Source organism: Haplochromis burtoni, unplaced genomic scaffold (assembly GCF_018398535.1).
Source record: "Haplochromis burtoni strain Fernald_Lab_line unplaced genomic scaffold, NCSU_Asbu1 Contig_22, whole genome shotgun sequence".
NCBI classification, from domain to species: Eukaryota; Metazoa; Chordata; class Actinopteri; order Cichliformes; family Cichlidae; genus Haplochromis; species Haplochromis burtoni.
Window position 1 is genome coordinate 557,393 of NW_024582383.1, and position 13,987 is coordinate 571,379.

The window sequence follows — 13,987 nt, forward strand, 5'->3', positions numbered from 1 at the left end:
TGTAGTGGACAAACTGCCTCCAAATATGGAGACATTTCTAGAAAAAATAAAATGATATAAAACACATTATTCAGTTTTAAATGAGCTATGGACGTTAACCAGGCATACGGTGTGTGTGTGTCTCAGATGAGGCTGAGCAATGAGGAAGTGGAGCAGAAAGAGAGGAAGGGCAAAGTCAGGGAAGGAAACACGTGTGTGTGTTTCCAGTGTTCTTCTTTAATGATGCTGACTTTATAATAGGGCCCCCCCAGGGCTCAACATGGCTTGGTGTCATTACCTTTTCATTTGACAACTCAAAAACCCCTTCCTGTTTTCGATGTTGCATGGCGTCATGGCACTCACACATGCGCTCACACATGCACACACACGCGCACACACACACACGCACTCACACATGCACACACACATGCACACACACTTGCACTCACACATGCACTCACACATGCACACACACACGCACTCACACATGCACACACACACGCACTCACACATGCACACACACATGCACACACACACACACACACGCACACACACATGCACTCACACATGCACACTTAAAAACAGGCTCTGGTGACCAGTAAGGACAAGATCCCAGATGTGATGGCAGCAGGAGCAGCACAGCACTTTTAATTTTTGCAAATCAAAGGATGCACAGTCTCTGCACACATGAAACGTAATGGAGTGCTGTGCTCATTTATTCACAGTGACAACAACATGCTGATTAATACGATTCACAACAACAAACATCCAGCGTGTGTGCGTGTGTGCGATTCGTTCCCGTATATTTAAACGCATCGATCCAGGTAGACATCCCAGCACTGCTCACCGATCACTTTGGGTCGTGGCTCGGAGCCACAGGGCTCTTCAGACACCATGACGTTATTCCTTTAAAGTAATTACTCCTCCATTACACTGTCAGTAGAATCTGCATTCTTTTATTCTACTTCCAATCACTTACTAATGTGTTTTACAGTCAGTGTATTGATCACCGACCTCTCTGTTGGTGTAACTTACACAAACACTACCGTTGTTCCCTTATGGCTCATTCAACAGTTCACTGAGATCCCTGCTAAACATTTACTTATTTACATTAGTTACAAATAAGGAAATGGACTACTTTTGTAGTTTTAGCACCAAAATCTATTTACACAATGGCATCATTGGTGGCATAATATTCCCTTTTTGTGAAAGCTGCACCGCCTTCTGCTCTACGATGGCTGATCACGTTGCTACTCAAAGACAGCTCGAAGCTACAAATGCAGAGGACATCGTGTTGGCTGAGTACATGATTGGTTTGACCAATCAAATCAAGAAGAACAGCAAAGCACGTGAAACTAGAAGAACATAATCGTCACGTTCAGTTGCATTTCCCTCGCTTTGCTCTGTTTGTTGTAGAAGGACAGTTTGAGGTATTGTAAATGTTTGCATCCAGTGGAACAGCTGTGGCTCAGGAGGTAGAGAGGCCAGTCCACTAATCGGACGATCATTGGAGCCTTGACTCCAGTCAGCACGTCAAAGCGTGCGATAGACAAAGACAATTGGAATAAAGCTTTGTGTGAAAATGGCTTTAAGAAAAGCACAATTTGGATCGTCCACTTATCACAGTTTCTCATTAATTGCTTAGCAGAGTACAAAAGTGCTTCATTTGGAGCTGTAGTTGCCTCCTGAGCCGTCTTGCACAAATGTGTAGATGGTATTCACATAAATGATATTGCTGAGCCTAAAGACTTCCCAGAGAACCAGGATCTAACCCCTCATTTCTACGGTCGCAGAGCCTTTCGAGAACCAGAGCACATTTTGACAGGTTTGAGTGCCAGTTGTTGTGTAGTGTTATTATCAGACGTGGAGTCCTCTCTTTGAGAACCATGGCAGACACAGACTTTGGACTGCTTCTGTTTCATTACACATGATAGGCTCTCCCGTTGTCTAACATTGGAGCCAGCAGTTTTGTGGTACCGAGCTCATAAGCACCAAAATATTTTAGCATTAGATGCTGCTTGAACGTGATGGCTTTAAATATACTGCCAAATGCTAAAAAAGTGCATAAACACACATCTTTATAGGTTATTTAACTGCAACTACTGTCTGGAAAACATGAAGTAAAGGTTAGTTGGATTTTTTTGAAAGTCTAAAATGCCGCAGAGGAATTCCCACCAGGGGACCGGAGGCAGTGTGCTACTTCAAAACATAACAAGTGTATACATGAGGTGATCTCACCTCTGTGTCTTGAGTGCCGAGATAACTTCATGGATAATCAACAAGTTCTACATAATAGTCTAAAAGAAACATATATGTCAGCCAGTAGGTCAGTATCCCTTTGTGAATCTATGATCTGCCGTTTTTCGCCGTCTCTTCTTACGCCGTCTCCCGGCGACACCATCAAAGCAGGTGACCATCATGACGTTGGCCTTGCAGAGGCTGACCTTGCGCTCCAGCCGCGCCGTCACCAACTCAAGTGCTTCCAGATGCTCCAGGGAGTCCACCTCGAACGTCTGCCATAGGTCGACTGGGGAAGGACAATAAGGGTCAGTGTGCCGCGTACACTTCTGTGTGTTACTGTATGAGCAAAAAGGAGGATGAATGAAATCGTTGAGGTCAAAGTTCACATGGTAGATTTTTCTCAGACCCACAAAAGTCATCATTGCATTACAAAACATTCTCATACTGTAAGAACTGCTTTGCCAGCAGGGCAATTTGTTGGTGTGACAGCAACACGTGCTCTGTGATTAAAGCATAATATAAAATGCCACATGCTGCTGAGGGTATTACTAATGGTGCTAATGAGAAGTGTGGATGCTGCTCCTGTAAAAGGAGGCTACAGCCTGCTGCATATAACAAGCTGATTACTTGCTTATTCACTGAAGTGCGAGCTCAGATGATTAGTCAGTGAACCAGTTAATCAGCTGATTGCTCATGTTTTAATCATTTCAGTCACCTTTCAAGCAAAATCACCCAGTTACAGAATTATGTCTTCATATTTATTTTATGGCTAAACTATACAGAAATGTTACAACAGGTCCTACAAAACGATACGATACGAGATGAGATGCTCTCCATCTGTGTGCAAGCCTAGCACGAGCCAGAACAGTAAAGTACATTTGTATTGTAGCCTGTGTTTTATAGCCTATAATGGCTGAGAGACCAGTGTATAAGCTGTGTACCAGTATGTCAGTATGTTGGCACCAGATTTGCCAGATACACATTGCATAGCTACGCTAGAGTTAGCTCGCTAACCAGCCCGGGTGTTTATTATGGTGTGAACACAGACTGTACATAAAAGATGAACATAGCTTCTGAGTCTAAAAAATGAAGCCATTGAGGAAGTGCCTTAAACCTGTATTACCTATCACGGCCAGCAGAGGCGTCCCTGTGGGTACATACATGTTATAATGAAGTCTTCTCTGTTCTCTTGCTCTAACACCATTCAATGTATTCTCCTGTGAACTATATGGACTCAGCTGCTACCAACAAGTCTTGATGACTTTAACACTATGGTCCTTCTCAGAGTCAGAAAGTAAAGTCCAGTGACTCAGGGTAAGCCCGGAGGCTAGCCTGAGTGTGCAGCGCTCCTCGATTTCACGGTCAGGTCGGCCACGCATAGCTTCTGGTTTCAAAAGTTAAGATGAAGGTAGTGAAAGGTTAAGGTTCACAACAGGACTTCATTGATACTGAGCGATTGCTGATGGATATGTCCGTGTTTTTATATCGTCTGTGTGAAGTTTTGCTACCTAACACCGTGGCTAGCTGGTTAAGCTCATTATCAGTGTCACTGGCAAAGTACTATGCAAAGATATATATACAGTCCTTAAACTGAAACGGGCTGTTTTACACCTGGAAAAAACCCAAAACAGAAATCAAAGTTCCAAACATGAACTCAGTGATGACGATGGCTCCACCGTTGTTGTTGATCACTCCAAAAATTGCCTGTTTCAGTTTGTTTTTAATGAACTTAATGCCCATTTCCTCCTGTTGCTTGTTGCCATTTTTCAACTGGTCTTAAGCTTTTGGGACTGTATATATTTGTTGGTGACCAGTGGACTCGTTTCTGTTAGATATTGTTGCTCATTGTTGTCGCTGGAACTGAGAGAGACATTAATGGAAGGCAGTGAGAAGTGTGGAAGCCAAAGGCTGTTCGAGGAAGCTAAATCTAGATGACGACTACTCTTTTCAGATATTGGCAATAACAAGTTACAGTTAGTTTTTAAAGAAACTCCACTGACACTCGTGGTTCCACGTGGCGGGCTCCAGCATGAGGCGGCGTTTGGCCAGCTCCAGCTCTCTCCTCAGGTTGTTGTATTTGGCTCGAACTTCGGAGATCCTCTGCTGACGGTGCTCCAGGAGCTTCAGCTTGGCGCTGAAGCATGTGGGCCCCTGAAAGCAGAAACACAACCCTTTTCACTTTTTTTATTTATTCAAAGATTTTTAAAACACAGCTTAAATTAAGTAAATTTAATTTACTCTCACCATTTAAACAATGAGCCCTGGAATACTGTATGTGAGTACTTTGTAGGTTTTAATGAAAAACAGCATCCACCTCTCAGCTGCTCTTCATATAAACATCATGTTAGAGCAGAGATGGGGGGAGCATGGCAGTCGTTTGGGGGTGGGGGTGAGGGGGGGTCAATAAATCCATATTTACAGTTTTTAAAATCTGGTGTTTTACCTCCATTCTGCTCTGCTTGTTCTACGTCTTTGTTCGCCGCTGCAGCACTGACCCAGTTTACCCCATGTGGTCATTAAAATTGTATCAAAGTTGCCTGAGACTGGTGGAGGCAGGGAGGCGTCTCACGGGGCCAGACCTCTCGTCGTGGGACATTACGTCACCACATGGACCCTGTTTTGCTATCAAGCGCATTTTAAATGCCAGACGGTCTTTTATGCGAGGTTTACACAGTCAGCTTATCAAGCATGCTCTTCTTCTGCAGCATCGTGCATGTTTGGTCTCCTAAGACATTTCTGTCTATGATTTACTCACGACGGACTCCTTTTGTATTTCTCTCCCATTTAATATGTTTACTGGATTCATATTCTTCGGACTACGTTGCAGAAGGAAAAAATGTGCCACATTTATCATCAATCATATAAGAAAACAAAGTTTTATGAGCCACATGGAAATGAATATATGTTAAAGGTATGAAGACCTTGTAGCTGCTCAGTACAAACACAGGGTTAAATTGTGATTTGCTCAATAACTCGACTTCCAGTTTTTGGAATATAATTTTCATGAGTTAATCTATGACCTCGAGACACTGGAGGCACCTCATTATTACTGTCAGTAGTGCGCCGTTGTTGTTTTTAAGCACTTTTTGAGTATAGTAAAAATACTGTAAAGTATTTGTGTTTCTTATGTTGTAAATTTGCCCGGGACTCTTATTCCTTGTTTATTCTAAGCTTTGTGTGAACCTGCACGCTGTCTGTCACTTTGCTGCTGGAACGCGTGAATTTCCCCAGCGAGGGACAATAAAGGATATTTCTATTTTATTTATCTTATTCTACTCTTATTCACTGTGTTCTGTTAAGTTGACACCATAGCTGAGGTTTCTCGCCTCACAATATCTGCTGCGTCTCCTCAAATCTCTGCAACAGAGACGGCAGATCATTTCAGTTTATTCCATTTAATATATCAAAAGATGATATTGTGGCAGCATTAACGCCGGTCCTTTTATTCCATAACAAAAAATGGTTACTTACCATTTCGAATACAAAAAGAGAACTAACTGAGTTCTACGTCACAAACAAAACAACAACCACAGTCCTGTTTTTGTGGCTGTTCTCGCTCGTTGCTCGCAGAGGTTATAAAGGTCATACTGTTTATTATGTAATGCCCTTTAACCTCCAACAAAAAAAAATCAAAATAAACCCAGCACCTGTTTGCCAGCACCTGCTCTTTCCTGCATCCTCTGTACATTGTCGATCTCATAGACCTTGATCTCGTAGGCCTCGGGGATTCCTTGATCCATCCAGCGAGACCGCAGACCGCTAGCCGAGCGTCTCAGGGTCAGAGGTGAATCATGGGAAAGGTGGCGCTGCTGAGTACCTGGAGCCAAGAGCGCCAACACATGTAAGGCAGAAGCACATGTTAGTGGACTTTTCTTGGTTCTTAATGTGAGTGTTGAGCATTAAATAGAAAAGTCACAGTGAGTCACACATTTACAGACGAGGCAGCTACAGCAGGAAACGATTCATGAGCTGCCGTATGTGGTTCCTGCTGGAACAACAGTTTGCCTCGGGCCAAAGTGCAGCCGCAGAGCTGCCAGAAGTCAAGACCGGAGACACAATTACTGCAACTCTCAGTTTGAGTCAGTCTGCCAGTGCAGGAAAAGATAGTGAGTGCTTTATGTTTTCAAACTGTAGCTTTTAGTTACAGAAGAGGACACATGAGGACAAACTGAGCGCACGCACAAAAAGCAGTTAACAGTGTGTTATTTCAGGGGACTATTTAAGAGTCATATACTTATTCAAGTCGTGTCTCCTCTGCTGTTCCATCATCATCACAACAGTGAGTGTGTTTGCAACATAACTCTGTTAGCGTGCATAATCACGCACACACCCCTCTGTGCACCAGAACCACACAAACGTTTTCTGTTTCCATCAGTGAGAATCCTTCCTGGGTTCATGTATTAATGATGCGACTTCCTACACAATCTGGCTTTTAATGCCAGCGAGGAAACTGGGTCTGGCTGCGTCCAGCACACATGTCGTCTTTCATTAATGTCACATTAATATGTTATGCAGTCAGATTATGAGCCAGCCATGTCACCATGAAGCTGGTGTTGGTGAACAGCGGCGCTAACGTTTGCATAAGAACGTCTGCTTTGAGCTTCTGTTGGTTTGTCTTTGTTTGCTTTATAAATCAAACTTGAAAACTTTCCAAAAGTGAAAGTCATTTAATTCATTACATAAAAATCGTAGGCGCTCTCACCTGTACCACCTCGTCTCCGAGACGGCCGGCCGCTGCGAGCCGCGCTGAGGAGGGAGCTGCTCCTGTCGCTGACTGAGTCTCTGGCTGAGGTGCTGCTGCCTGTGGCCTCGCTGTCCCTCACCATGCTGTCATAGCCACTGCTCACCAAACTGTTTCTGTTAGAAAAATGCAGGGATGTCTTCCCCATAGCTGGTGGTAGATCGCCGCTCAACACGCTGGTGGTGTCACTTGCGTGCCCACTCAGGTGATCGGGCATGCGGGGAGATGTCAGTTGACTGTACGGGGAGGGCAGTGAGGTCGTTTGGTCCGATCCTCCTGTAGTGGGACTGGGGGCCCTCTCCTTGAGAAAGTCTGAGAGGCGACCGTTAACAAATCCCTGAATGGCAGATTTTGTGGATGAGGATGTGGAGCTCTGGCTTGGAGTCCGGCTGATAGAGCGATGAGACCGTGGAGGGGAAGAGGGGAAAAAGGAGGATGTGCGTTCGTGGCTGACTGTTTTACTGTCTGGAGACAGACTGGCACTATGATTGATGGAGTCCTGCAGGGTTTTGTGGGAGACGCCGGGGTTCTTGATGCTAGGAGCTGACGATCGACGGACTTTGGGGCTAGATGTCTTGAGCTTTCCCACAGCAGAAAGCTTGGAGTGGATATGCCTAGAAGACTGAGTCGCAGGGTTTTCAGGCGGGAAAAAATGATGTTCAGACCGAGGATTTTTCCTCGGGCTCCTGCTGGCTCTCGGAAAGGTACAATCTCCCTCAAAATTGCCTTTATAGCCAGACTTACAAGCTCCTTCAGTACTTCCCCTGGAGCTTCCCCTGGAGCTCACAGAAGCGTTGCTGCCGCCTCTTTCTAGGGCTGGAAAGTCTCTTGGGATCCGCCCGAGAGAGCTCGTCCGTCTAGCCAGCTGCTGTAGTTTGGCACTGAAAAGCCTGCCACTCTCCTCCATCGGTGACCTGAGCCTCCTGCTTGTATTATCACGTTTTACTGCTGGAGTGGATTTATCAATCACAGATCCAATACCCTTCCTGAAAATAGCACCAGGATCCTGTTTGAAGTCTGTTCCATATCTTTGAGGAGAGGAAATATAGAGGTTGTGGTTAGTGGGGGAGTGCTGCCTCGCCTTCCTCCTCTCGAGAGTTACCCTTGGGCTGCAGGGAGTGGATGATGTCAGCCCCCTTGAGTCTACGAGGTGGGCATCCTGGTGTTTGGCACTTTGCCATGCTCGAGGTAAGCTACCTGTTGAATAGGAGCAAAGGATGGTTTCTTGGCAACCAGGTGACTCACCAGTCCTCTTGGGTGTATCTCTGCATGTGATCTCAGTCCCCTCTGAAAGCTTTGCAGTGTTCGAGGAGTAAACATGCCCACGGTCTCTGGGGTGGGGCTTGTCTGTGTTTGTCTGCTCACACGTTTTGTTGTCTGGAGGTTTATTACAAAAACTCAAATGTTCTAAGACGACTGGCTCATAAGACATTTGGCTACAAGACTTGTCAGTCTTTTTGACATGTTTCTGAGAAGCCACAGGTGCACACTTCTCCTGAAGGACCTCCCTGTCTTCTGAACATCGAGCTGTATTTCTTTTGGACTCTGATTCTGACCTGACTCCTGCTAAAGTTTCACAATGACTTTTGTTGTCTTTGGCACAATCCAAGTCACAATCCAAGTCTGTATTAATCAACATGGGGTTAATAAATGAAGGCAACACCCTTTTCTCCCTTCTGACTTGATGCTGGGACTTTTCAGTGCCAGCAGGATGAACAGCAGAGCTTTCGGGAGCACCAGAGGAGCCTGGAGCTGCAGATTCCTCGCCGACGTTGCTGATTATCTGGATTGGCTGAGAACTAGCCGAGTCTTCAGCGTGTGCCTGTGAATGGGCTCCGTCTCTGATGCAAATAATATTTCCACCTGTCCTTGCTCTGTCGTACGCTCCACTGATGGTCACCTCTTCTACCATAGAGAAAACCAGCTCATCTTGACCTTTTAAGTCCAGCGGCTGCTGAACGGTCACTGTGATCGTGGCTTTCATTTCCTTAACATCCTGTTTGGGGTGACTGTTTAGGACGTCTCCGAGTACAACACTTTTAGCCAGGGAGTGTGAAGAGGAGCACGTAGAAGAAGGAGATATGGGGGAGCTTTTGCCAACTGGTGAGGTCCTTTTGTCTGTTTTGAACCAATCAGCAGTTTCAGCTCTGTCCTGTTTGTGTGAAGGTTCAAGTGCAAGAGAACTGGCCCCTGCCGTGACCTTTGCCTCCACATTAAAGCGCTTGGAAGAAACCCCATTACCTGACTTAAGAGTCCTGGTGTTAGAAGGCTCAGAGCGGCAGGTCGCGTTCAGACCCAGAGTTTGATTGAGCAGTTCCTCGCTGGAACTGGTGGCACTACACTCCTCACAGTCGTACAAACCCGAATCTTCTCTCTGAAAACTGTCTCCAGGGGCGGCACCGTCTGTTTGCTTTTCTCCAGCAGAGGTCTGACTGCAGCTCAGCCCCTTATTCAGCAGTGTCTGTGGAGCTTCAGTGTCTGCGCGTTTTACAGATTCCTCCTGGTGCTGTGACTTAACAGTGACATTATTTAAACAGGCCCCTTTTAAGGAAGATCTGAGCACATCCATGGTCATTTCACTTCCATCGATGCACCCCAGACGCTCTTGAAGTTGAGCAAACGTGTCACATTTGAGACAGTCCCTCTCTGGTTGCTTCCTTTCTCCTTTCAAAACGTCGGTTTGCCCCAGAAGAGCAGACTCTGTCGTCTTTTCTACTTGCAGCTGAGGAATTCTCAGAAGCTCCTGGAGGAGAGCAGCAAACTCTGGGTCGTCCAAGTCCGCCTTGTTAGGGTGCAAAGACGGTATGATTGGTACAAACTCGGGCTGCGCCTGCCTCGGGGCTGATCTGGGGTGGACTGAGCCGTCTGAGTCTATCTGGATGACTGTGTCGCAAGACTGTTCACTACTGGAGCGTTCATCCAGTTCATCACGCAGGCGAAAAGGACGGATGTCGACGTCTACCTCATCGGTAGAGTGGAACGCCCGCAGGGAGAACGACTGCAGCCCTCTTTTTTCTCTAGTCAGACTCCTCGCACAAGGAGAACATGAGGCAGACTGCTGTCGGATGAAGGTGGATGATGCTATTAGATAAGTCTTATAAATCCAAAGCAACATTCAACAATTTTGGGGTGCTAGATAAAGAGTGACATGATTAGACTCTGTCATTTATACTACCTTCGTCCTCTTCTGTGTTCTGCGAAAACGAGAAGCAAGCTGGATGGTAGAGAAGTTCTCTTGAAGGTGTGCCAAAGAATCCATGATTTGAGCAATTACTGTAGTGTGGCAATTTGTGTGGCCCAGGGACTCTCGAAGGAGCAACGTCAACTTCCCACTCCTGCAGAAACAGTGCAACGTCATGTGAGTGTCTGTGGTCGCAGGTTTAACTGCACCAAAGTCAAAGTAAACTTTATTGTCATCTCTGCAAATCCACTGCAGCATACGAGACGACGAGGCTCCGGTTACATCAGCGCACAAAAAAAAAAGCTAATAAATCGACATAAAAAGAGAAGAAAATAAATAAATATCAGAGCTCCAATAAGAATTTGCAGTTTGGGGTGGTTTACAGTGGCCTGTGTTGCAGCTTGTAAACCCGGAGTATAAATAGGTTAAAGAAAACAACGTTTTTAATGAACAAACAATTTTCCTCCTTTGTTTTAGATTCTTACTTGTTTGCGGTGCTTTTCTGTCCACTTAGAAGAGACAGGACGATTGGGCCCAGCTCAGAATGGGGGGGTTTATTTTTGTTGACACCCCTCATACCGCTACACACGTCTATCATGGTCAACTTGGTGGCGCCGCGGGAACCTAAGGAAATGATACAGTTGGACTTTAGAGGAGGTAATGCAAAAAGATTTAACAGATGCAAATCATAAAATATCGAAATTCTAGAATCAGTTTCTGAATATTTCTCTGCAACCTTTTCCAATGGTGCTGCTCTCTGTACGTGGAGGCTGCACGTGAAGGGTGAAGAACATGATGGAGCTGTCACACAGGTACGTAATAAAGTCACTGTGCCGACGTGCTGCGACGGCTGCATCCAGGAGGGAAGCAGCCCGCTCGGCAGTGGGGGCCTTCACCCGGTTGTGGTTGTGTAGCTGAAGGAGAGAAGAAGCAGATGCACATTTGCTGTAAAATCAGCCCTTTCATCTGTTACATTTATCCCACTGTTGCTGATCACTGTTCATTTTGAAACAGGTTCAATATTGTTAGAATGAATCTTGTGTCATTCGTCTCAGCAGCAAAATATTCGGGCTTCAGTCATTCTTCAAGTGTTGACTGAAAGAACAGAGAGGATGTGGCGCCCACACACAGATATAATGTGCTGTGCAGCATAATAGGTTTCACTCCCAGCACCATTATCTTTTCCAACACAGTGCGGACCATTATTGTCTAAATAAAGATGAATAAAACTTTCTCACATCCAGAGGGCACACACTCACGCCAGCTCGCAGCCACCACAGACAACTAATCTAACTAATCTAGTTGGCATGAACGGGTAACGTGAGAATACTGTCTCTTTTGAAACAATTAGAATAACTTTAAAAGGGGTTTTTGCTGCTGCTGTCTCCTATCTGCAGGAAACAGTATCACCTTTGCTCCCTGTTGTCTACTTTGGGTTTGTGTTTATGAAGAATTATTAGACTTTTATGCCAACAACAGTAACTCCACTACTACAGATGTGGGTCACTGGGCCACAGCGTGCCGATGCAGAGGTAAGGGAGGCACAGGAGTTTAACAATCCCTTCTCTTAATGGTAAAAACCTTCTGTTCTACCTGGACTCCGTAGACTGGGTCCTCCTGGAGTTTAATGTGGGCTTTCGGGCTGTCGTGGATGCTGCCTAATGATGGAACAACTTCCCCCAGCAGATCCCTCAGCGTGTCCTCCTCTCCGCAGCACAGTTCAATAGCAGACACTGACACACTGAGATCGGTCCACGTCCTCTCTCTGCGGCGCTCGATGGCGCTGTACAGCCAGGAGATGGCACAAGGAATCAAGCCGAGCTTCCCAATGTTCTCACCACTGCCCACCATGCTGGACCAGGACCCTGAGGTGGAAGGAGAACACATAGATGGACGGATTTTCTATATATAAAAATGAAGTTTTTGCAAGACTCGATTCGGTCTTATGAAAAATGAAGTGCACCCCAAGATTCGATAGCTTGCAGCTATTATAGACCATAATCATTAACTTAAACCAATTGATTTCTGTATGAGTGTATCAGCCTTCAATGTTGTGTAACAATTTTTGTCTTTACAACATTGCTTAAGTTCATTGAACTTTGCAGGCATTTGTTTATAAGTTCTACTGTGGGTCACCTTGACTGTTGGGGGTCATTGCCTGCTGCATGACACAGCTTTAGCTGGCTGAGCCTCACATTTGTCTCTAGGTTAGTTTGGAGTTCATGGTGATTATATGACTACTCGGTTCCCAGGTGACTGCATAAGCCCAAATCCTCATACCTCCACCACCGTGCCTGACACTTGGTATCAGGTGTTTATACTGATCTGTTGTGTTTGTTTGGGTTTCGGCTCAAATGTTGCTGTGCGTTACAGCCAAGCACCAACATTTTGCTGTTGTCTGTTCAAAGGACACTGATCCTGAAAGCTAAGCCACGCTGCCATCCAAACAAGCTATATGTTTTCAGTCTTTCTAGCAGTGCCTTAATGAACTTTAACTTTAACATGCTAACTGAGGCTAACTGAAATGTAGCTCTTATGCACCATCTAAGCATGGGTTACACACATTTGGGTGACCTTCTGTTAACCACACCTGAATGCTCCAAACCAGCAAACTGTCTAAATGTGCTCACACCTGCAGATCATCAATGAATCAGCTGCAAGTGACTAACAGCACCTTCTTGCTAATTAGGGATCCCTCTGTGATTCTTTGGTGTGCACTTATTAAGAGTGTACTTAGTTGGACTGTGGGCTGCCTTGAGTCCTTTGAAAACCCTACTACATATGAATTACATGAAGGTATGCATCCACACAATATATACTACATTCACAAATACACAGTCTAAGTGGCACAATCAGTTTTTATATTATTTATGTCTGAAAAATATATTAACCATATCAATGCAACGTGTTGCTGTCAGAAACAGTTTTTCTGGGCTGTTTAATAAATAAAATCCCAGCTTCTGCTGTTCACGTGCTTAACAGGAGATACAAGTCATTTATTCCACTTAGCAAGGGAACTATTTTTTTAATTTTCCAAAAAAAATCATCATCAGCCAGAGTTAGCTTTTGGGTAGCTCAGCTAAAAATGATTGTACGTCTGGCTTCTGCACGTGTACTACCAAACACAATGGGGCCATAGTCGTAGCTGAGGCCATGGGCTCAAAATAGTACACACCAAATAATGAACATCGAACTGTAACATCTTAACACTGAAATAAAGGCAGGGGAGGAGGCCTGCTGAAAACAGCACATCACAGAGCACACGTTCACTTGCAATGCACTGCAGGCAGAAATGACTGAATAATAAAAGATTTCATATCAGTCAGAAAAAATATCTGCAAGATTTTATATATGGATATATAGATAATCACAGATTTATAGCAAAGTCTTGAAATGGGGCTAATTGCAGGAAAGCATTGGCACGAACAAAACACATCATATATAATCTCACAAGAATGCACAAATAAATGTTTTTATGGACCGATGCCATATTGTGTCTCTTTCTAGTGCACTTTTGCCCCACATTACTCTTGAGTTATGGGCTTGTTTCACCCTATCTCGTCTTATCCAAACTCTAATTGAATGAGGATAAGAGAATTGGTTTACTCCAATTAAAGGCCGAGCGGCCGTTATTCAGAGAGAATAGTATTCTGTGGAGGAGATTGATGCCCCCCTGGCTGTGGGCCACATGTAGTCTGTACTGGCCAACTAATTCAATCAGATTTACGGAGAGTGGCGTCATGTGAAAAAGCAGGTCCAAGGAGACCCTGTCCTTACCCTGTGTGTGTGCGTGTGTGTGTGTGTGTGTGTGTGTGTGTGTGTGTGTGTGTGTGTGTGTGTGTGTG

The 13,987-nt window shown here is 45.0% G+C and overlaps 1 protein-coding gene across 3 annotated transcripts in view; it reads right to left on the reverse strand.

The window, feature by feature from the left end:
* Positions 1-487: 487 nt before the first annotated feature.
* kif26bb (kinesin family member 26Bb) overlaps positions 488-13,987 on the reverse strand; it is a 25,641-nt gene continuing 12,141 nt past the window's right edge. The window contains exons 8-15 of one of the 3 annotated variants that reach the window (XM_005917134.3): positions 11,736-12,007; positions 10,879-11,056; positions 10,628-10,766; positions 10,137-10,296; positions 6,923-10,016; positions 5,868-6,037; positions 4,221-4,371; positions 488-2,506 (exon numbers count right to left, since the gene is read on the reverse strand). In XM_005917134.3, coding sequence (XP_005917196.1) covers positions 2,307-2,506; positions 4,221-4,371; positions 5,868-6,037; positions 6,923-10,016; positions 10,137-10,296; positions 10,628-10,766; positions 10,879-11,056; positions 11,736-12,007 — 4,364 coding nt within the window. In that variant the 3' untranslated portion in view covers positions 488-2,306. Of the gene's footprint in view, positions 2,507-4,220; positions 4,372-5,867; positions 6,038-6,922; positions 10,020-10,136; positions 10,297-10,627; positions 10,767-10,878; positions 11,057-11,735; positions 12,008-13,987 lie in introns of all 3 variants that reach the window. The other 2 variants (XM_005917133.3, XM_005917135.3) reach the window with 2 other exon arrangements.